Below are 23,426 nucleotides of genomic sequence, written 5' to 3' on the forward strand. Positions count from 1 at the left end.
AATAGGACTGCTTTTTCATCACTGAACTCAGTTTGCTCACAAGCTAATTTCCACCCATGGACTTGGTCTCTTGGAGATATTTCTGTCACATTCAAGGATACTCCCTTCCCATTTTTCTTGTCCTTCTTAGCCAGGCTCTTTTGCCCTGTCCTCCTACCCCCTCCCATGCCATATTACCAGACTCACCCTGCTTTCCTCCCAGAGGTTCCATGGTCTTCCTCCTGAGCCCTGGGAAGCAGAGTACCAGAAGGGCCACCATGCTGCACAATGCCAGGGAGCACTGTCCGCATCGCAGTCTGTGTTGTGCAGTGCACCACCTGTGCTACTGTATCCTGCGGTCCTGAGCACAAGCTCTTACATTCTCAGGTTCTTCTTATACTACCGAGAGTTTCTACCCAGAGCTGAGGCCAGGCTGAGGGCATCAGCCCCGTCTCAGGGAGGGAGGCAGAATTTAAATCCTCGTTATTCCCTCTCTTATCTTCTGGTTGGTCAGATGCTTACTTCTTTGGTAGATGGAGGTGATGAGCAATTTTCAAATTGCTAAAATCATGATTCTCAAGCAAAACTGTAGTGAGCCACACATCAAAGATTTAGTTAACGTATTAACGAGGGAATGAGTAGAATGGTAAAACTGGTTCAAAGGAGAATGTGAGAAACGGATCCATCTACCTTCCTATCATCTACCATCTTACACTGCACTGCTACTCACATCGCCCTGACCCTTGGTCGGGATGGGCTTTCCGGCTGCCCTTGCCCGTGCTGGCTGTCCATGGGTCCCCAAGTTGCTGGCAGTGGCCTTGTAATTATTTTATTTGATTCAGCGCTCATCTGGAGCCCCTGCCCTCCTGGAGCACAGTGTCTAATGGGGGCGAGGATGAGAACTCAAACTCTTTTTATAGGCTTTGTGAACATTTCCCCCATGCCGGCCGCAGGCGGGCTCTGGGGACACGAAATGACCGTGTCCTCACCCCTGTCCTCGGAGGAGCTCTGAGCCCATGAGAGAGACAGACAAATAAACAGTGTCTCATAACATCAAGTGCCAGCACTAGAATAGAGGTCCCAGAGGCAGCAGAAAGGGGGAGTTGCTCTGCCCTGGGGACGGCGGATGGACACCAGGGGCCGCCATCCAAGGCAGAGGAAGGGATCTGCTTCTAGAGGGAGAGAAATGTTGCTCCTGACTGGGGAGAGGGGGAGTCCTGGCTGTCCTTGTGTGGGCCAGGCAGCAGACCCAAGCGGGACAGAGGTGGAAATCTGGCAGGTAGAGAAGAGGAAGGGACACTTGGCGCAGAGGCAAGAGTGTGAGCAAAGGGCAGGCGAGGAGAACGCACTGGGCATGCGCGCGCACTTTCTTCCGGTGACCAGCGGTAACGGGGTCACCCCGAGATATTTTGCATTATCAACAGAGACCAGCACATATCTCTGCACTCAGAAAAAGAGTAATTATTCAACTTGGAACAAGACTTAGAGACGACAGATGACCCAAAAACAGACAAGCAGCTTTTCCCTGTCTCTTCCCTCTGCAGGAGTCACGGGTCTCCCCCTGGGGAACTCTGCTCCCCAGTTTGAGTCAGGATGACCAGGGGTCAGGACGGGGGCGTTGAGGGAGCAGCATCTGAACAAAGCCTGTTCATCTGCCTTCCGTCTTTGGTCCTCAGAGCACCTGGAGAGGGAGGCAGGATTAAAGACTAATGCAGTGTTCATTTGACGGAACCCAGCAGCTAAGCAACTGGCCCAGGGTCACTGGGCTAATGGGAGGGGGGCGCCAGGACCCAAGGTGGGGTGTGGGCGCTCCCTGCACCCTGAGCTGCCCCCCACAATCTGGGGCTTGTTCCCCCATCCCCACAGCTTCACTGGCTGTGGGCAGGTTTCAAGGAGATACTTGTGGTCCAGGGGACAGATTGGTTGCTGCTGGTTTTTGGAGCCTAAATCAAACCGAAGGTGGGGGCCCGACGGCGATGCTGGGGGATGGAGTGCTTGCACAAACGGTGTAGATGGTGGGGCTGGAGTCTGAACCCAAGACTGGAGGTGCTTGGGGGGTGGGGTGAGAGGGATATTGCTGCTGATGAATGAGGTGTGAAGGGAGAGTGGCCAGCCAATGAGACTGTCTCTGTCTGCGCCTCCAGGGGGCCCCAGCTGAAGGGTGACAGGTCTCAGGACTTGCTCCCCAGCCCCACCTTCTGCCTCTCCCCACACCCCCCACAGAGCAGTCACTACACACACACTGAGCACGTACTTAGCGTGAGGTCTGGGTGCTACGCCAGGCACGCAAGCGGGCGTCACCCCCAAGCAAGTTACGACCCCACGAGGCTGGTGTTGCGGCCCCCATTCTCCAGAGCAGCCAACCAAGGCCCAGGGAAGGTTTGGTGAGCCCGGGTCTGTCTGGCCGAGGTCTGTAAGCAGGAAGAATCACAGCAGTCTGCTCCGCTCGGCTCACGGAGCCCTCCCGGCAGATGCCTAATGAGCGCAACCTGTTTCATTCTGATGTTTCCTCCTCCTCAGCTTGAGCTCACTTCCTCTACCCAGGCTGCTGCTTCTCCACCCCCACTGGAACGCCCTCTCCCCTCTCCTTCCCTTATGGCACCTTGATGGTCTCCCAGCCTCCTTGGAGCTGCTCCCAGCAGCCAGAGGAGTCTCTGACCGAAGCCCAGCCACGTCCCAGCCCTGCATAACCCTCGGTGGCTCCCCATGGCTGTGGGAGAAAGTACCTCCTCTCCTAGGCACCATCTGGCCCCTGCCTCTTTTCTCCAGCTTGTTCTCTGGCCTCAAACCCCACCCTGGCCCCCGGCCCTTTGCTCACACAGTGACCCTGTCTGCTACCCGCCAAGTCTTCCCTGCCCTGCAGCTGGGCTCAGAGTCCTCTCTTCCTGAGCTGTTACCGCTGGGCTCTGTATCTGTCCTCACCACTTTTGGCGCTCCTGGGCAGTGACTGAATCTTTGTGACACTTGCCTGGCATGGAGAGCTCAGGGAGGGCTAAGTGAATGAATGAACGGACCACTGAGTGAATGCGTGGGTGAGGAGACTGGAGACGGAAACCAGCAGGGAAACAGAGAGATGGGACCTAGCACGTGGGGGCCCATCCCCACCCAGTGGCTCTCCCTGCACCACCCCCGCCCAGGTGAGGACCAGCTGGCCCCCTGGCTCCCTCCTCCTGGTGAACAGGGGTCAGGGGGCCTGTCCCTCTCCCTCCTCTAGGCTGCTACCGCTACAGCTATGTGAACCAGGGCCAGGTCCTCCGGCTGAAAGGGCCCGACCACCTGGCCTCCAGCTGCCTGTGGCACCTGCAGGGTCCCAAGGACCTTATGCTCAAGCTTCGGCTGGAGTGGACGCTGGCCGAGTGCCGGGACCGGTTGGCCATGTACGACGTGGCTGGGCCCCTGGAGAGGAGGCTCATCACCTCGTGAGTCCTGGGAAGGGGGGTGGGAGGGTGGGGGCGCTGAGCATCACCCCCCACAGTCGGAGATCAGAGGCTGTGTGACCCCGGTCCTTGGTATCTGGTATCTGAGAGACAGCAAGGTTAGCACACAGAGGAGATAGGAGGCTGGAAATGGCTGTGTGCTGTGGGCAACCCCCTTTCCTTCCCCGAGTCTCAGTTTCCCCGTCTGAGACAGAGCGGTTGTACTAGACCACCCCTCGGGTCTGCTCTGGGAGGTGACAAGGCTCATTTGAATGCTTTAGAGCCTGGCAGCACCCTGCACTGTTGCTTCGTAGCTGTGTGTCCCAAGGCAAGTGGCTTTGCCTCTCTGAGCCTCGGCTGTCCTCGCCTGTAAAATGGGTGCATAGTGACAGCCGCCTTGTAGAGTTGTGAGGCTTGAAATCAAACCACCAGTGCCGAGATTCTCACACATAGCAAAGCCATCCCTTATTATTACCTGGTAATGTCTCTGTTAAATAGCCAGTAACTGCTGCTGGCGGTGTGGGCTGGGGGCGGGGGCACCAGGCTGCTGCCTTCTCTGGCTCAGGCTGGCCCAGCTTCCAGGCAGGAGTGGGGGTGGGACCTGCATGTTCAGGTCAAGGGCAGTCCTTGAGGGTGAGCGGGGACAAGGTCCTCCCCAATCCCCTCCCCCCACCCCGGGGCCTCTCTGAACTCCTGGCTCTGAGGCAGCAGGCACATTCATTTACACACCCCCGGCATGATGACCTCAACCTGGGGTGCGCGTGGGCTGGGTTCCTGGAGGGCTCTGGGAAGCGCACAGAAGCCAGACACCATCTGATTTCCAGGGATGATGGGGGGGGGGGGACGCTGATGGGCTTCCCCTGGGGCTTCTTCAAGTACCCCTCCCCTCCACCCCAGCCTGTTGTTAGGGAGGGGACAGCTCAGCCTTGTCCCTGCTCACGATGGCGCACAGGCACCCTGTGCCATCTCGGGGCCTTGGAGGTCTAAAGGGGAGGGTCAGACAAGATCAGGGAATTGTCACCCTTGCATCCTAGAGCCGTGAGAGGTCTTCAGGGGTGATAAGGAGATAGAGCAGAAGGGACCTCGACCGACTTTAACTCAATGGCTTGTTGCCGGGGCTCCACGCCCTGGGAGGCTTCAAGACATTTTAATTACAAGGTGGGCTCTGCTGCCAAGTAAAGAAAAGGAACCCCAACATTAGGTGACCTCAGGACCCTCAACCCTGAAACCTCATCTCCCTGCAGGGTACAGGCTGGGACCTCAGGGGCACAGGGATCCAGGGGAACAGGAGTTTGACGGGGACATTCTGGGCAACCTCCTGGTCTCTCTCCCCTGAGGAGCTGGCCTGACCCTTGCAGGGCTTCCAGTCAGTCTCCTGGGGCAGAGAGGGTCGGACACCTGCGCGGGGACACACAGCAGTCCACCCAACCCCCTTCCAGGCCCCACCCGTCCTGGTCACCTTCCTCTGTCCCTCCAGGGTCTACGGCTGCAGTCGCCAGGAGCCGGTGGTGGAGGTCCTGGCGTCCGGCGCTGTCATGGCGGTGGTCTGGAAGAAGGGTTTACACAGCTACTATGACCCCTTTGTGCTCTCCGTGCAGCCCGTGGCCTTCCAGGGTGAGGGGTCAGGGGTCCCCCGGGATGGGAGGGGAGCCGAGGCAGATACCCAGGGCACAGGCCGGTGCACCCTTCATCCTCTTTGCTGTCGTTGAGGTGGGATGGGAGCAGAGGGAAGGTTCTGGAAGCCCCTCTGCTCTCCTCCCTCCCAAGCCCTTGGCCCCTCTCTTCCTGTCCTCTGTCCTTACTCCACTTCTCCCTCCCTCTCCGACCCTGCCTGTCCCCTGTCCCTCCTCTCCCTCCTTCTCTCTCCCGCCCTCTTGCTGTTCACTGTCTGTTCGGTCCCCATCCTGGACCCGTGTCTCCTCTCTCAGCTCCTCCCCTGGCCCTCTTCCCTCTGTATCCGCTTGAGGCTGGAGGGTGGGTCTGTGGTCAGGAGGCCTGAGAACCTCAGATTTATCCCCAGACCATCCTCTCACACCAAAAAGGAGCCCCACAGATCTCCCTGGAGATGGCACTCGGCTCAGGGAAGGCCACTCAGTATTTCCGGGAAGGGCTCTCCAGGCTGCCCGCTGGCCTCCACTACTGGCCTCCTGTTCCGAATCTCCCTCCCTTCTTCCCTGACCCCGTTTCTCAGGAAGAACCCCATGCTTCATGCCCTGGCTGTCCTGGGGCATGGATCAGCCAAACAAATCTTGCAGGTTCCAGAACAACAGGAGACCACGAGCCGCTGCTCCCCGCCCCCAACCCGGCAGTCCCCCTCTTTCTACTTGGTTCTCCTCCCTCTCCTGGTGTTGACCCCAGAGGCCTCCTGGCAGTGACCCAGGTCCCCTGATGCCCGTGCTGGGTTCTGGCATCCCTCTGGAGGTGCCCAGGGCTGAGAAGGTGCCGGAGCTGGCTCTGGCTCCGTGGGAGTCACTGACATAACTCAGGGGACAGGGGAACATGGGGACCCTGACTCTAGGGAGAGGTAGCAGGGCAGCTGGGAACCCTCCTGATTCCTCACCCTCTAGCTCTGCGACCTCAGCCAAGTCCCCCTTCTTCTCTGAGCCTCATCTTGAAAAGGGGCTTGCTTCTCCCTCCCCCACCACCATAACCGAGGCTCACACTGTTGTGAACGCACGTGGTGAAAGGGTCTGGTGCGGCACAATCTGTGTCGGTGGCTACCATTTATTGAGCACTTCCTATATGTCAAGTTGTCTGAGCATTTTATGTCTATTTAATCCGCTTACCTGCCCTGTGAGGTATGGGCTATTATTGTCCCCATGTTCTGGGTGGGGAAACTGAGGCCCCAGATCATATCCTGCAACTAACTTCTACTGTTTAACGGCAGGAGGGTGGAGGGGTTACGGCTGCCCCTCACCTGCTGGGAGGTGCAGTGAGCTGGGCCCTGGGGACCCTGTGTAACAGCTGTTCTCGGGGCCCAGCTTGTGAGGTGAACCTGACCTTGGAGGGCCGTCTGGAGCCGCAGGGCGTCCTCAGCACGCCTTACTTCCCCAGCTACTACTCGCCCAGCACCCACTGCTCCTGGCACCTCACGGTGAGCCCCGTCCTCTGCCACCCACGCGCCCTTTGCCCAAGGCACCCTGCGGAGCTCGGGAAGCCCCGGGGAGGTGCAAGCTGAGCCCTGGGTGCAAATCCCTCCAGAAGGGGGGTGGTGACAGGTGAGGCCACGGTCTGCCTCTGTGGGTCACCGTAGTGCCTGTTTATTGAGTGACTGACCACCTTCAGCCCCTGCTGGGGCTCTGTGTCGGAGGACCTCCTCCCTTTGTTGTCCTGGGAAGTGAGGCCACCAGCACCGTCACACCGACTCCTCTGTCCCAGGTGCCCTCTCTGGACTATGGCTTGGCCCTCTGGTTTGACGCCTATGCTCTGCGGAGGCAGAAGTATGACCTGCCGTGCACCCAGGGACAGTGGACAATCCAGAACCGGAGGTACCTCACCCCGGGATTCCCTCCCACTCCCCACAGTTACCCACCTTGGGAGCCCCAGTCCCAGACCCCAGAGGGGCGGCCCAGGAAGAGAGCCCAGCCCCGGGTGCTCGGGCCTGTGACCCCACCCCTTGACCCATTCCCTGTCCCGGCCCCTGCCCCTGCCTCCCCTCCTGCCACCCTCTCGGCCACCTTGGATGTTGAGTCTAGTTAGAGTGAAATGTCTCATTTCCTTGGGTGCTGTCACTCCACTGTCCGGTCCCCTGGATCCTTAAACAAGACGGTGTGGGAGCCATGGGACTCGGCAAGGCTAGAGAGCCTGCCCCTGAGCCCCTCCCTGAGCCATCGGAGGCCCTGCTTCCCTTCTCCCACTCCCTGCTCGTGGCCAAAGTCAAGTGGCTTCCTCGCTGCAGGAAGCTGCGCAGCCAGGGCCAAGGCTGCTTTTGCTAATTCGACCATTTCCACAGGGAGGGGCCATAACCAGGGTCCCTCCCTATCACCCCCACCACCCAAACAGCACAGGCCTAAAGTCCCCTCTTGGGTTCTGGGACTGGTGTCCACACGCGCCAATGTGGATTTCGCCTGTTGGTTGACCCTACTCAGACAAAAGGGACTGACAACGCTCATTGGGGCGCCCAGGCTGTCCAGGATTCTGAATTCGTCTGGGGCTGTGATTAAAGGGAAAAGGAAGACATGTGTGTGGTCTGACTTCAGGCCTGTGCTGTTCAAGGGTGACAGGAGATGGTGTGACTACAGGCCCGTGCTGTTTGGGGGGTGACAGGAGATAGTGTGACTTCGGCTCTGTGCTGTTTGGAGGGTTTGGTGACAGGAGATGGTGTGACTTCAGGTCTGTGCTGTTCGGCCAACAACGGCACCCCACATCCTAGCATGTAGGTGGCATTTCTGGGCCCCGCGACCTTTATCCTCATGGAACGCTCTGGGGACCGCATCGCTCCCTGCCTGGGATCTGCCAGACTGAGGCTGGCTGGGCTCACCTCTCCGCGTCAGGAGCGCACGGAATGATGGGGCGCACATTTCACACTTGTTCAAATGATGGTGGCATGTTTTCCTGCCACCCTCTCAAGCCCTCCTTGAGGAAGCGGCAGGCAGGCCCCGGGTGTGCCTCCCCTGCCCTTCTCCCCCAACACACAAGGTTAGCCCACTTGCCAGGAGCCAGGCTCACCGGCCTGGGACATCAAAGCCGTCATTATTCGGTTTCCTAGAAAGGGAGTTGAGGTTTGGTATGATTAGGGGTGCCCAGACGGCCCCGCAGGCAGAGCCCTCCCACACCCCACACCGCTGGAACCAGGAGGATGGTCCAGAGGACCTTCACTGTCTCCATGACAGGGAGGGCTCAGGTCAAGCTATGGGCCCCGCTTCTATGGACTTGCTGAGCTACCCTTAAATGTGGGCCATGGCTGGAAAGAGTCCAAAGGAAAAGGAAAAGGCTTTGAGGGTAGGATTTCAGACACCATGACAGGTCCCAGTGGGGTCACAGGGAGCTCCCTCCCAGCATCTCAAAGCACCACCGGGCTACAGAACGTAAGGGCTGGACTGGCCGTCGAATCCAGTCCTCACCCATTGTACAGGACGGAAAACTGAGACCTAAGATGCCTAAAGCTGAAGGATTTGGCGTCTTTTGCTGGTCTTTTGCCTTTCGGTGGTGGGAGGGATTTCAGGGTGCGGCTAGGTGGTGGCTGGGGAGGGTAGGGGGGAGGCCTGACGGGTGCGGCTCTCCTGTACCTCTTCTCTCTCGTCCCACACCTCCCTGTGCTTCCTGGCGACTTGGAGATGTGCTCAGGGGCGTCTACAGCTAACTCTGACTACACCACCTTCCCCTTCAGAAGGGTTAGACCAGTCCTAGGCCCCAGCTTTCTACCATTTACACAGATGTCTGAAGGAAGGTGTCTCCTGGTAGGTTGTGTGTATGAGTTGCGAGCGAAATGTCACTCTGTGTGGGGCTGGTAAGAAGCAGAGAACTGAAACCGGACACATCAGGGTTGGAATCCTGGCTCGTCCCCTTGCTGCGAGATGGGGGCTCCCCTTTCCCAGCCTCCGGCAGCTCATCTGAAAACTGGCCATGAAATAGACACTTCCCCTCCCTCCCCACACCCCCGCCAAGGCAGGACTGAATGAGATCATGGGCAAGGGACCTTGACTCCTGCGGGCGGTCCAGACAGAGTTAACCATTGGCTCTTGATGCTGGGCCGGCCAGAAACCGAGCTGGGGGATTTGGATCCCTCATCCTCAACAATTTAGTGAGGAAACAGGCCCCCAGGCTGCCTTCACTGGCCAGTGAGGAACCCAGGACACAGAGAGACAAAACCACTGGTACTATGCCACCCAGACTGCAAGTGGGGAAACCAGAATCGAGCGAGGCAGTCGGGTCCAGAGTGCATGGGGGTATACGCACCCGTTTGTGTGCACGAGTCCGTGTGTGTACGCCTGCACACCTAAGTGTTCACGCCCATGCGGATTTGTCCCGCGGAGCCTCTGAGCAGCCGTGCCGGCTGTTCGCTCTCTTGGCCACGGGACTCCTGACCAATCCACCGGCATCCTGGCAAGAGGACCAATGGCTTCTGTGGCTCCCGCCAGTTCTGAGAACGGCTTGGGAAGTCCCATCTCTCTCTTCTGAGATCTTTGTGAAGGATCCAGAGTCCCCAGGTGGAAACTCATGTCCCCAGGCCTGCCCCCAGGCCGCGGCCCATGTCTGAGCGTGGAAGGGAAGGCAGAGGTGTGCCTCCAAACCATAAGCACTGGACAAACCATTTCCTTTAGTTATGATCTTTTTTGATAATGATCATCCAATGTCGATGCTGGGAAATTCTTTGAATGAGCATTTGTTGGAAAATTTGCTTGTGTGGGTGGCAAAGATATGAGAGGTCTGGGGAACAGTGTCGATTTGTGGGCACAGGGTGTATACGGAGGGGGAGGTGCAGTCCTCCGACCCTGAATGGCCATGGACAAGCAGCAACGGAGGGTGGGTTGGGGGAAGAAGGTGACTTCCCCGCAGATGTCAGCGTAGTGATGCGGGAACGCTGGCCCCGGCTCCCTCTGCGGGCTGGGCGTCCTCGGGCTTGCGGTCTCGCCCCTCTGAGCCCTTTCTGCCCTTCCCCACCTCACTGCTTTCTAGCAGCTTCTCCCAGTGCCCACGGCCAAGGCCTCCTGGCCTTTAAGTGGCCTGGAGGTGGTGAAGGGACTTGACCTAGTAAGACTGGCCGCCGGCTGCGTGGTTTCGCAGAACCTGCTCCGCCTGGGCGTCACCACGGCCCAGGCTTCCCCCTTTCGGGGAATCTGCCTCCTGCCAGCTTCCTCCCCTGTGATGTCACTTTTCTTGTGATCTGCCCGATCACTTCCCCTGCCCTCCCTCTGATGGGACAGGCAGAACCCACTGGCTCTTAGGCCCCCCGGAGCCTCCTCAGGCCAGGCCCGGCTATGGGGTGGCTCTTCTGCTCCCCTGGGCCCCGGCGTGGCCAGCACTGCCTGTAGCCCCAGAGGCTCCAGGTCAGGCTGAGTGTGTGCCCCTGAGGCTGGGTGCTGGCAGTGTGGTGGGCACAGCGTCTACCACTGTCCTAGATGAGCTCATAGCCTGACAACGTCAGCAGCTTTCGGAGAAGTCTTTTTCTCATCTCATGTCTCATTTTCTCTTTCCTTAAAACATCTTCCAAAGCAGATAATATCACCCACCCTCATTTTATAGAGGTGAAAACTGAAGCTTGCTGACGGTGACGTGTCAGGGCCACACAGCTGCCTCATGTGGCAAAGCTGGCCTCCCACTCAGCTCTGAGGCTTGGGGTCCAGGTCTCTGCTCACCCCATCCGACGCTGCCATTCTCCCTTCTTTAGTGTTCGCCTTCTCCGACCCTCCTTCCCACTTCATCTGTCCTTAGCGCAGGGAAGGCTTGCGTGTGTGCATCCATCCATCCATCCATCCACCAACCTACCACCTGCCCACCTGTCCACTCTTTCTTGAATTCCTCCCTGTGTGGAGTTGCTAACGTGCAAGAAAGTTGACAGGGTCCCTTCTTACAGTCTGGGTGAGGCAAGAAGGAAAAAAAAATCCCCAATCCACAGAGGTGAGAAGGCAAGCCGGCCACTGTGCAAAAATGCGCCTCCAGACCCTGCACTTTGTAGCTGAGGTGGGTTCCATGGCCTCTTGGACACGGCTCGTGGGGGAGGAGGTGGCATTTGGTGGATGGGGAGGAATTAGCCTGAAGGTGCATACCCTTCCCCAGAAGTCTCTACGTCAGGACCTGGAAATGCCGGTGCACATAGGAGCCCAGCTGGTGCATAGTTCTGGGGGACAGGCTGTTTGGGGGAGAGCAGGAGAGGAAGGGACTGGTTATCAGGGGGTCCTGTGCTCTGTCTAATTCGGATAGCCTCTGATTACTTCCAGCCAGTGTTTCTGGGGCTTGTTTTTCAGAAGAAGCAAGAACCTAGATTATTATGTGAAATTAGCGGGCAACTGAACTTGAAAAAATATTTATGTTACCACTGTGCAGACTAAACAGACCATCTTTAAGTTGAGTGGTTCAGCCTGAGCCACTAGACTGTAGCCTTGCCCCAGGAATGCTGCCACCAGCCCCTGCTCTGGGCCTCCATGGTGAGAACCACATACTGCCTCCGGGGTGGAGGGGGGCCGTTCCCGGGGTTCCAGGCCGAGCCACAGGCTGATCCTGGACCTCGTTCTCTCAGACGCCAGTGGAGATGATGTCCTGTCAGTCCCCACTGGTACCTTAGAGCCCCTGGCCAGAGCTCAGGGTGACCATGCAGACTCTTCTAGATTGAAATGTTCCACTCCTCTCCGGCCTGGCTCTGGTTCCTTCCTTGCCTCTCCGCAACCCCTCCATGACCATGCGGGGACAGCATCCTGTGTCCCCAAACCTTCTGCATGGTCAGGGGCATACTTGATCCATTTCCCCAGTATTTCCTGCCCCTAGCTCACCTGTCCATTCCTCTGGGAAACTCTCAGGGGATGCTAATCCATGAGACCCTTTGTTTGTCCACTTTAAAAACAGACCAAAAAACCCACAAAAAACCAAAAACCAAAAACCAAAAAACAGACAGACAGCCCAAGCTCTGTTCCCTTAGTTTTAAAAGGCCAAGAAGGGCCAGGCCTGCTCGGGGGTGCCCCCTTGTGGCAGCTCATCACCATCGCGTCCCCCTGGGCTGGAGGAGTCGCGGAGAGCAGGGCTTCCCAAAACTTCCCACCTTGGGACCCCTTTACCGGCTTTAAAATTACTGAGTTCCCCAAAGGGCTTTTGTGAAGGTTATATTATCTCTTTTTACAGTATTAGATATGATAACTAAGGAAGTTTAAAAACATCAATTCACTCAAAAATCTGCTACAATTTTAACATAAACAACATTTTAGAAAAAAAAACCTAATTATAGTTCCCAAAGCCAAAAGCATTTGGTGAGAAAAATATCATTATTTGACATTTTTATGACTTTCTCTTAAACTGGATTAATAGAACTGCATTGGGCGTCATTGGGTTGCTGTCTCACACGTCACGTAGTCTCTGGAAAATTCCACCGTATCCTTTGTGAAAAGAATGAGAGTGAAAGAAAGCAAATATTACGTGAGCATTATTGTGAAAATAATTTTTACTTTGGAGCCCTGGTGGTGCTTGGAGGACTGTGGGTTGGTTTGGAAGCAAGGAAATGATACGCTATAGTCAGAGAGCATGGGGAGGTCTGTGTGGGGGCATGGGAAGTGGGAGCCAAGGTGCGCCTGTCTCCCCACCCCCGGAGCAGGCTGGGTGGGTCCTCCTAGGTCCCGAGGAGGCTGGATTCTGGCTTACCTGTGCCACTCCCTTTGCAAGCCTCCTCTGGAATGTAAGATTCGAGAACAATTTCTGTCTCACAAAGTGGGGTTGTGGCAAGGACCTCCCAATCTCTGTGCAGTGAGGCCTTGCAGTGTCGCTGTCCGTGAGGGAGGGGCCAGACAAGACAACCCCCAATCTTCCTCAGTTGTTTGTTGATTAGCTCGTTGACTAATCCATTGAACTGTGAGGTGCTTGCCGTATTCTAGAAGTTTCGAGGAAGTACCTGCCCCCCCAATGCCCCACCCCGAGAGTTAGCTGTTGCACCTGTGGTGGGATGCTCCCATCATGCTTTGGGACATTCCCACCCTGACTTCCCCCTGCCTTCTCTGCTGGGGCACTTTCACTTCTCTTCTGATCTGTGGCCTGGGTGTGCCTCCCTCGTCTGTAAAGGTGCTCCCATGTGCTCAGCGAGGGTGCCCTCTTCCCTGTGGGGGGCTCAGGGGACTGACCCATCTGTTCTGTGAGGGTGTCTCACCTGGGGAGGGAGGGAACGCCGGGGAGCTATCTGGGGAACGACCCATCATTCCAGGGGAGGGTTTGCTCCCACTTGGCAAAAGCATGCCCACTTGCTCTGAGGCAAGATGTGCCCAGAAACCATGTAGGATAAATCCCTTATACTGTAGGAAGATTCCTAGCTGTTCTCTGAACGTCGCCCCTCCATGGAGCTTCTCCCACCTGCTCTGGGGAAACCAGAGCATCCCATTGGGGTGGGGAGTCCAGCAGGGATGTGAGGGCCCTCCCATGGTTGGGGAATGGTCCCACCTTAGTGCCGCCATGCACGGAGATGACATCCTTCAGCCCCGTGCTATTGTATCGGTCCTGGGTGCAGAAGTGGTGCTCCCCTCAGGTCCACAGAGTCACAGGGAGACCCCGGGGCTGTGGAGGCTTCTCAGTGGGAAGGACCGTGCCTGACCGAGGCACACAAGCCATCTCCTCCCCCACACCGAGCCCAAGCTACTCCTGTCTACACAGAGCAGGCCAGCCAAGGACTCTGGCCTTTATGGACACACTGAAACACTCTCAGATTTGGAGTCAACAGAGTTGATAATTTCCCTTATTTTGTAAGGGGGGAATTGAGGCTCAGGGAAGGACCCTGACTTGCTAGGATCTCACAGCTCCTGGGTGATGGGACTAGAATTCAGGCTTGGAATTTTATCCTGCAGCGAGTGGGGAACCATTGAAGGCTTTGCGCAGGGGAATGACATAGGCTGATTTCTAGAAGAGGACCCTGGGAGTGGGCAGTCACCCAAAGCAGCAGTCAAGACAGAGAAGGGGAACATGAGGGCGCCGCTCCCCCCCCAACCCCGGCTGTTCTGCCCTTGCCCTGTCTGTGCATGAGGACACTAAGCTGTCCCTTCCCTGGGGTTGGCCCGTGCATCCCTGAGTCTGTCTCTGTCACCCCCAGGCTGTGTGGCCTGCGCACCCTGCAGCCCTACGCCGAGAGGATCCCTGTGGTGGCCACTGCCGGCATCACGGTCAACTTCACGTCCCAGATCCCCCTCACCGGGCCCGGCGTGCAGGTGCACTATGGCTTGTACAACCAGTCCGACCGTGAGTATGAGCAGACCAGGGAGAAGGGCGGGCGCCCCCAATGCCCCGCCGCTTCTCCCTGCCTCCTTCCCATCCCTGGAAGCCCCAAGTGGAGGAACTAAAGGACTGTATGTGTGTATGTGTGTATGTGTGTATGTGTGCGTACGTGTGTGCGTGCATTGCCTGAGGCTTTGTGTGCGCCCCCTAGGCAAGGCTGTCACCTGGGTTCAGCAGGCAGACACACTCACACAGACCTGTGTGTGTGTGTGTGTATGCACGCGTGCGTGTGTGTGCTGTGTACACGGGCCCGGGCGCGTCCGTCCATGCGCACCGTGCATATGGGTGTGCGTACATGTGCGTACGTGTGTGGGCACACAGGGGCAGCACGTCTGCACATGTCTGCACGATGACGTGTGTCCTGAGGGCGCCCTCCCCATGCAGCCTGTCCCGGCGCCTTCCTCTGCTCTGTGAACGGCCTGTGCGTGCCCGCGTGCGACGGGGTGAAGGACTGCCCCAACGGCCTGGACGAGAGAAACTGTGGTAGGCCGCCCGTCTGTCCCGCCCCTTCCTTGCCTTGCTTTCTCTGAGCACGGAGCCGAGCCCCCCTTTTTGAGAAGAGACGCCAGCCCCCCACAAAATGTGCAGCTCCTCTTATCGGCATCCAGGAAGTGGGCTCTCTTGCTGTGCTGAGATGAGAAGACGGAAGCATGGAGACAGAAAGTGGGCTCCCCGGGGCGACGGTTTGGGGTAGTAGCAGGGACAGGCTGGGGACCAAGGTCTCCTGGCTCTGAGCTCCCAGCTCCTCCCGACCAGGCCACTGGCCCCAGCCTTCCGTCCCAGCCAGCTGTCAAAGGAGGTACAGAGCGGATGGAGGACCAGGAAGGGGAAGGCAGGCCCTGGGTGACCAAGGAGAGAATCCTGCGTCTTCCTCCCTTGAGTGGGGTCTCCATACCTCCACTTCAAGGGGTTCAGACAGGAGCTGCCAGCTTTTACTAGAGTTCTGCTCCCCACTGCCCAGTCCCGGCAGCAGGGGCCCTGGGGGTCCCCAAGTCAGCACTCTCCTTCTGAGTCCTGGCTTCTGGCGCCCCTTTTCTTGTCTGACCTCCCCCAGCCCCATCCCATCCAAGTGTTAAACACCTGGGGAGAGAAGCAGGAGGGAAGGCAGATGTGCTGGGGAAGGTGCCTCATGTGTGGAATCAGAGCATCTGGCTTCAGGTTCTGGTTCAGCCAGATGACCCTGGACAGGTCATCATCTCCTTTCTGTTCCCACCCAGGAAGTGGGGTATCTCACTTGCTGGGAAACTCGGGCGTAAAATAGCTAAGAAGGAGACTTATAGTCCTAGCCTGTGATACAGTACACGTTCTAGAGGCCGCACAAAGTCCCAGCCCGGCTCCTCGGGCTTCCTCTCACCTGCCTCTTCTGTGTGTCCCCATGCAGTCTGCAGAGCCACATTCCAGTGCCAAGAAGACAGCACATGCATCTCCCTGTCCAGAGTGTGTGACCGGCAGCCCGACTGCCTCAATGGGAGTGACGAGGAACAGTGCCGGGAAGGTAGGGTGGCGGGGGTGACCGGCTGCCCAGACGGAAACCAAGTAATGGGCTCAGCCAGGACAGCCCAGCCTTTCTGCATGCTTCTGCAGCAGAGGTTTCTACCCTCTTGTCCAAACACTCACCAACCCATCTGTATGAACCCTTCTCCAGCCATCCGTCCGTCCGTCCATCCCAATCTATCCAACCCACACCTGCATGCAAGCCAGCGATAGGTGAGCAGAGGGAGGGAGTGGGAATAAAAGACACCAAAGAGGTGGTCTTTGTCCTCTGGGATGATCTGTGGGTAGGAAGACGTGATGGTGACTGTCTCTGGCCGAGTGCCTTCTGGATATCACGTCCAGTAGTATGGGTAGCCTGGAGTGCAGGAGGACATCAGGCAGGGAAATCTTCCGACTCGAACTTTGCCTTGCAAAGAGGTAAAACTTAAATAGGCAGAAGGAAAGACGAGCAGGCCAAGACCAGGTGGGGCTGCAGAAAGTTCTTCACGGTGAAGACAGGGAGGAGCAGGTGGCCAGCTGGTGGGGCCCAGATCTAGAGGAAGGGCCGGGCTCCAAAGGGAGCCTTGGACCAACAGGAGATGCACAGCCCTGCTCTCAGGAGCCTCCTGACAGTGGAGACACAGCCTTGCTCCCCACCAGCCTGAGCAGGTGAAGAGACATGGGACATGGCCTGCCTTTAGGGTACCCTACAGGAGCCTCAAGGGCCCCTTCCGTGTGCTCAAGGGACAGCTCCCCAGTCTCCTCCTGACCTCTTTCAGAGTCCACCTTCCCTGGGCCTGGTTTCAGAGGGTCCCTGGGGCTCCGGGACCCACGCTCCATGCCCTGTCCCCATCCCCTTCCCCCCCAGGGGTGCCTTGTGGGACGTTCACCTTCCAGTGTGAGGACCGCAGCTGCGTGAAGAAACCCAACCCACAGTGCGACGGGCTGCCCGACTGCAGAGACGGCTCGGACGAGCGGCACTGTGGTGAGCCACGGGGCCAGTGGGGAGCGCGGGCAGAGGGCCCTCTTCCCCCGCTGGGCCCTGAGTGTGGGACGGAGGGAAGGAGGCGCCGCACTGGGGAGTGAGGGAGAGCTCACTGGGCTCTTTCTGTGCGGCCTCTGCACGCACTCTGGGTCATTCTTCCCCATCCCCCTCCATCTTTCCTTTGGCTTCCTGTCTGCCTCCCCTTCTCCATCTCTCTCTGTATCCATTCCTCACTGGCTTCTGGCCGTCCCTGTCCCTCCCTGCACCCCCAGACTGTGGCCTCCAGGGCCCCTCCAGCCGCATCGTGGGCGGGGCCGTGTCTTCGGAGGGTGAGTGGCCCTGGCAGGCCAGCCTCCAGGTTCGGGGCCGACACATCTGTGGGGGGGCGCTCATCGCGGACCGCTGGGTCATAACAGCCGCCCACTGCTTCCAGGAGGACAGGTGAGCAGGGCATGTGGGAATGGAGATACAAGAGATGGGGGAGGGGAGGCGAGGCCCGGCAGGGAGGGAGAGTGGGTCTGAGGTCCAAGCAGGAGGGCGGGGTGGAGGGAAGCCCATCAGACTAGCTGCTCTGATGCTCGGGTTCAGTCCTTGCTCCACGATGAACACAGTCCGTGCCCAGGGAAGGTTGCTCCACCTGTCCGCCCTCAGTCAGTGGTCAGCAACTCATTCACTCATTCTTTCCCGTAATCACTCATCCATTCAGCAATATTTATCATGCTCATACTAGGGAGCTGTGCCACACTGGGGGTACAGCAGAGAACAGCCTCACGGGGCCATAGACCATACCCCTCCCCTCCATGCCAGGTGCCTGTGCCCTGGTGGGTGGGGCCCATGAAGCCTCCAAGAAGGGACATCACACCCCCCCCCCCCCACCTCACAGGAAGCTTCTTCATCTGCATGGTGGGCTGACAGCAACCCTTTCCCCTCCCAGCCCCATCTCCTGGGCCCCGCCAGTCCTGGATTCCCCTCCGAGACCCCCTCTTCTGTCCTGGGTCCACACAGTCCCTAGCCAAAGACCAGGGCCACCGTGGCACTGCGCCCCATGCCCCTACATCCAGAGCCAGACGACAAGTGCTCTGGGTGCGCCGGACCAGTCCCCAGCCGCTGCCTGTCCACACTCTCCCCAGCACCTCGTGTCCCGCCCGGGAGCCCAGAGCCTGGCCCCACTTTGTATCTCCTACCCAGGGGCCTGGGTGCCCTTTCTGGGTACAGTCTGACCACCTCACTCTCTTGCTGCCTCCCTGGCTCCCTGCGGCCCATGAGGTCAAGAAAGTGCTGGACGTTGACCCGGCATCCAGGGGTCTTCACCACCCAGCCTCTGCTGGTCGCTGCCTATTCAAAGCCCACCCGCTCCCAGGGAGGACCAGCAGATCTCCACGAGCTCACAGCAGCCCCGTCTGTCAGGTGCACAGACAAAAGGGAGAGAAATACTTGCCACTGTCTGGCACTGGGCTAATTTTTTATATGTGCAGTCTGACAGAATTCCCCCCAGTAACAGGAGCCGAAGATGCTGCCCCCATTTCACAGATGAGGAGATTGAGGCCCAGAGAAGCAAACACACATCTAGGGAGGAACGAAGCTGGGATTGGTACCCAGGCAGGTGGACTCCAGCACCAGCACCATGGGCTGTAGCCCCCACCAGCTGGCTTTCCAGAGCAGGAAAGGGACGGATGTAACCTCCGGTGGTGGCCCGGGTGGGGAAGCCAGCTAGCCTAAGGGTCCGGGCTGAGAGAAGCAGCGGCTAAGCGGGGTCCCCTGCCCCACTCCCCACCTGCAGCATGGCCTCCCCGGCACTGTGGACGGTGTTCCTGGGCAAGGTGTGGCAGAGCTCGCGCTGGCCGGGGGAGGTGTCCTTCAAGGTGAGCCGGCTGCTCCTGCACCCCTACCACGAGGAGGACAGCCACGACTACGACGTGGCCTTGCTGCAGCTCGACCACCCGGTGGTGCGCTCGGCCGCTGTGCGCCCCGTCTGCCTGCCCGCGCGCTCCCACTTCTTCGAGCCCGGCCTGCACTGCTGGATCACAGGCTGGGGTGCCCTGCGCGAGGGCGGTGAGCTGGCGGGGCTGCAGGGAGGGCGGGGTTAGGACCCGGGAGGGTGTGGTCCGCCTCCGGGGGCTCCGGAGCCTGGAGGGGCCAGGGCGGGGGGGGTCCCCTGGTCCTGGGGTGAACCCAGGTTGTATGTTACAGAACACAAGCTGTTAGTCTAGCAGGTGGCTCCGGCCTTCCCGGTCCTTCCCTCCTTCTGGATCACGTTTCAAGGGAACGGAGGGGATAGGAGGTTATCTTGGGGGATACGTGTGAAGTGATGGGGCAGGTTAGGAACCCAAGAGCCCATGGGCAAGCTCCAACCTCTGCTCATTGGACACAGGTGACTTTCTACATGGTGGGGGGATTTTCGGGAACGTGGTCTTGTTTAATCCACCCGATACCCCTAAGGGTTGGCATTATGGTCCCATTCGAGCAGTTGCTCCAAGTCAGCCAGCCAGAGAAGGTTGGAACGGGGACTGGCAGCGAGGACTCCCTGACCCCGGAGCCCGGCTGTGCCTGCTACTGCCCCCGAAGCCGGGGGTCTCTCCCCTTCCCACCTAAACTCCCCATCCCTAGGGGCCAGCTCAGTTCTCTGAATACAGGCCCAGCCTGGCACAGCCACAGCCAGGCCCCTCACCCTTAACAGGGGTGGCTTTAAAGAGAGGGACAGTGATTTACAACCTGGAGGCAGGCAGGACTGCAGAGATGCTTTAGAGATGGGGAAACTGAGGCTCAGATGAGAAGTGACTTGTTCAAGAGGACGCTGGAAGATGGTGGCAAAGCCAGGATGAGTGCATCTGCTACTCATTCAAGGACACGTTAATGAGCACTTGCTGTATGCCAGACCTTGAGCTGGGCGAAGATGGGTTGTAAAGATGAAGAGAACATTCTTGGGGGAGACAGTGCTGGCTAAGCCAAGGCTGGGAGGCCGAGTCGGCAGTGTCCAAGTGGGGAGAGAGGGGTTCCCGCTAGGGGTACAGTGGCAACCCCGGAAGTCCTGGGCACACCCTGCACCAGAAGGGAGCTGGGGGCAGGTGGATGCTGGCGAGGGCTGGCAGGAAGGAGCTTGAGCAGGACGTCGCCTGACCTGCCCTTTAAAACCCACTGAGGCCTCCAGCGAAACACCACTGAGCCGCACCCTGGCCAGACAGACGAGATCTCAGGGCGGGACCAGGCACAGGGGAGACTGAAGCTCCCTGGGGGCCCTCCCTTGGGGCCCCAGCAGAGCACTGAGCTGGACAGAGGGGAGACACTGATACATTTTAAGTGGAGAGTGGAGGGGTCAGATGTGTGCTCTGGGAAAACCTCCCAGGGGCTGTCCCCGAGCAGGGGCGGGAGAGCTGGCCAAGACGCCTCAAGCAGGAGGGGCAGCAGAGAGGACACTAGCCCAGATAGGCTTTGGGTGGGGACTCTGTTTCCTGGGGCCACGAGGGACCAGAACAGGGTGATGGTGAGGCGGAGGGGTAGGGGGCGGGCAGAGCAGGAGAGATGATGGTGGGGGAGTCCCGAGCTGTAAGGACAATAGCACAAGAGTCCGCCCTCGTCTCTGCCTTCTGCCCCCAACCTCGCCGGGCAGGGCCCACCAGCAACGGTCTGCAGAAGGTCGATGTGCAGCTGATCCCGCAGGATCTGTGCGGTGAGGCCTACCGCTACCAGGTGACGCCCCGCATGCTGTGTGCTGGCTACCGGAAGGGCAAGAAGGATGCCTGCCAGGTGACGCCTGGGGAGGGGGGACGCCGTGGCCAGGAGGGAGGGAGGGAGGGTGGGCATCGCTCACATCACTCAAGGCCTGGCCCTCTGCTCACACCAGCCTGCTGAAGCCCTGGGCCGGGATGGCTGTCCCAACTTTACCGATAAGGAAACTGAGGCTTGGGGAGGTGGAGACTTGCACCAAGTTGTAGCCCCCAATGACCAGAGGGCTGCAGGTGGTGGGCAGGTCTCAGGCTCACATCCAGTTCTGCCCCCTGCCTGAGCAAGGCGTTTTGCCCAAGGGGACACGGGAGCTAGGAGTGGAAGGAGCCCACAGAAGGGAGGCGGAGAGCAGTGGGGCATGGGGACACGTGCACTCTTCCGCAACAGCCAGGACCCGGGGAAGGACCGACCAGCAGGGGTGCTCTGGGCTCTCTCTGTTGATTGGGAGCAGGGGAAGCAGAGGCTTCGAAAGAGTCTCTTGTCACGTGGCAAAATCCTAGCAGTCAGGAACCCCGGCTTACCCTGATGCGACCCTGATGCGACTGTTTCATCTCTCCCCCTTTCAGGGCGACTCGGGAGGTCCACTGGTGTGCAAGGAGCCCAGTGGCCGCTGGTTCCTGGCTGGGCTGGTCAGCTGGGGCTTGGGCTGTGGCCGGCCCAACTACTTTGGTGTCTACACCCGCATCACAGGGGTGATCGGCTGGATCCAGCAGGTGCTGACCTGAGGAGCTCCCCTCCCTGCAGAGCTGGGGCCCACCACCTGGACGCAGAGAGTCCAGGGCCCCCACCAGACAGGGGAGCGAGTATTCTGGGGGCAGCAGGGCCCCGTGGAGGCAGGAGGTGGCATCCGTCGTCCCCCCAACCTGCTCCCTGACATTGCCCCAGCGATGGAGATCAGCTGGTGAAGACTCCCCCTGCGCCCCAGGGCCTGGACGGTCAGCAGGCCCAGCTAGGGGGTTTCACGCCCGCCCTGTTGCCTCCTGATCCTCTTTTCTCCTTCCTCTTCCTCTGCTGCTGACTTGGGGGGTTGGAGTCGCCCAGCAGTGATCATGGGGCTTCCGGGTCCTCAGAGGGGTGTCTGAGCTCCCCTCCGCCAATGCAGAGAGTAGAGTCAGCCTGTGAACTTGAGGGGTGGGGATGGGAGGCACCCCCGAGGGACCCCCAGAGCCCTGGAGACAGCCAAGTGAGCCAGCTGCCACCGTAAGCCAAAGGGTGGGGGGAGTCCCGGGTCTAGGGTCCTCACCCCACCCCTACCTGTCCCCTAGGCCTCCACTGCCCACTCCCACCTGGAAGTGAGTTCCACTGCCCTGTGGAATAAAGCCGTCTGATCTGAGGGCCTGCTGTGGGGTTTGAATGGGGCCTGGCATCGACCCTACACTCTTGGCTGAGCAGACTCTGCTTCCTGCCCAGCCTGTTTGTCGAATGTCTAGAAGGCCAAGGTGGGGCCTGGGGGGCAGGGGTGACCTCCAGGGCAGCTGCTCAGGTCCCAGGAGCAACCTCAGGAGGAAGGTGTTTTGGTGACCCTCAGATCAGGATGGACAAGTGTAAGCTCTGTCTGCAAGCTTGGGAGGAAACTGAGGCAGAGGAGAGAAGCCATCCTCAGAATCACACCAGCGGGGTCGGGTTCGGGGTGAAGGCTGGTGAGGAAGCCCTGCCTCCTGCTTCCCAGTCCACCACTTCTCAGCATGACACTCCCTTGGCATTCTGGGGATCCTTCATTCTTAAGCCCTCGGTCTCCTGCTATGTGCCACTCACTGTGCTGGGGCCAGACAGATGCACAGAGCTCAGCTCCCGAACTCAGGGTTGAGGAGGATAATCCAGTGTGCAGGGGTTTTGGGGTAGCCTGGAGCTGAGGAAGTCAGGGAAGGCTGCCTGGAGGAGGTGAGACTTGAGTTGCCACCCAAAGGTGGCCAAGGTGGGGAAGGGCATTCCAGACAGGGGGACAGCAGGTACAAAGGTTTAAGTCCCAAAAGAAGAGGGCACATCCGTGAGCTGTTCTGAGTTAAACAGTGGTTAAGAGGGAAGCAAACGGAGATCAGATGGCAAAAAAATCTGGAGTTAGGGACTTGATGTTGGGTGTTCTGGGGAGCCACGGAAGAAGGCTCTATAGCAGGGGAGTGATACGTGAGTGGATACACATTTTAGAAGGACCCCTAGGCCCAGTGTAGAGGGAGTGGGAGGTGGGGAGGCCACTGCTGAACTCCAGGACGGTGGGGAGGGGATCGAATGAGCCGGGCAATGGGGATGGACTGAAAGGACCCTGTGTCCTCCAGGTGCCTTGGTGGATGGGTGCTGGGTGAGGGAGAAGTCACCCAGGACCACTCCCGGGTGTCTGTCCTGATCCACGGGGCCAGTGGAGGACCTGTTGCCTGGCCTGGGGCCCCTGAGGAGGGAAGGGCTCCGAGAAGGTGTCGGAACCTGGGGTGCCTCTGGGAGAGAGGTGTGCAGGAGGTAGGCAGGGCTTGAGGTCTGGAGGAGGATTTCAGAGCCCCTCCGCAGAAGGTGAGTGGGAAGACTGAAGAGGCGAGAGACAGACACTACAGATGGGGGTCCACAAGGGAGGCTGAGGGGTGTAGGCAGAGCCGGAGGGGAGCTGGGGGTGGGGGGACCTTAGCAGCCAAGTGGGAGTGGTCGGGGAGGGCTGCTCGTGCTCTCTGGGGGCAGCAGTGGAGGTAAGGAAGTGGGGAGCCCAGCAGTGCGGACAAGTCTTGCTTGAAGCCTAGCTGGGAAAAGGAAGGGGAGCCTCGGAGAAGGGGGAAATTTCAAAGGCAGGGAGTGGCCATTGAAGCCCGGTGCTTGCCTGCTGGGCCGGCCAGCTCGGGGTTTGGGGGAGGGATGCGTGTGGTGGGGAGATAGAGGAGATGGAGCAGACACTGCGGGGTAGGGGTGGGGGGCACCTCTCAGTGGGGCAAATGTTAAAGTATTTCCAGCCCGTAGCAGCTCAGGCTTCT

The 23,426-nt window shown here is 59.1% G+C and overlaps 1 protein-coding gene across 3 annotated transcripts in view; it reads left to right on the plus strand.

The window, feature by feature from the left end:
* TMPRSS6 (transmembrane serine protease 6) overlaps positions 1-21,817 on the plus strand; it is a 33,224-nt gene extending 11,407 nt beyond the window's left edge. For all 3 annotated transcript variants that reach the window (XM_059402081.1, XM_059402083.1, XM_059402082.1), the window contains 12 exons: positions 3,194-3,398; positions 4,873-5,009; positions 6,377-6,489; positions 6,774-6,883; positions 14,113-14,258; positions 14,679-14,777; positions 15,676-15,789; positions 16,636-16,752; positions 17,025-17,193; positions 18,533-18,804; positions 20,360-20,496; positions 21,042-21,817. In XM_059402081.1, coding sequence (XP_059258064.1) covers positions 3,194-3,398; positions 4,873-5,009; positions 6,377-6,489; positions 6,774-6,883; positions 14,113-14,258; positions 14,679-14,777; positions 15,676-15,789; positions 16,636-16,752; positions 17,025-17,193; positions 18,533-18,804; positions 20,360-20,496; positions 21,042-21,200 — 1,778 coding nt within the window. In that variant the 3' untranslated portion in view covers positions 21,201-21,817. The remainder of the gene's footprint in view (positions 1-3,193; positions 3,399-4,872; positions 5,010-6,376; positions 6,490-6,773; positions 6,884-14,112; positions 14,259-14,678; positions 14,778-15,675; positions 15,790-16,635; positions 16,753-17,024; positions 17,194-18,532; positions 18,805-20,359; positions 20,497-21,041) is intronic.
* The last annotated feature ends 1,609 nt before the right edge of the window (positions 21,818-23,426 follow it).

Source organism: Mustela nigripes, chromosome 6 (assembly GCF_022355385.1).
Source record: "Mustela nigripes isolate SB6536 chromosome 6, MUSNIG.SB6536, whole genome shotgun sequence".
NCBI classification, from domain to species: Eukaryota; Metazoa; Chordata; class Mammalia; order Carnivora; family Mustelidae; genus Mustela; species Mustela nigripes.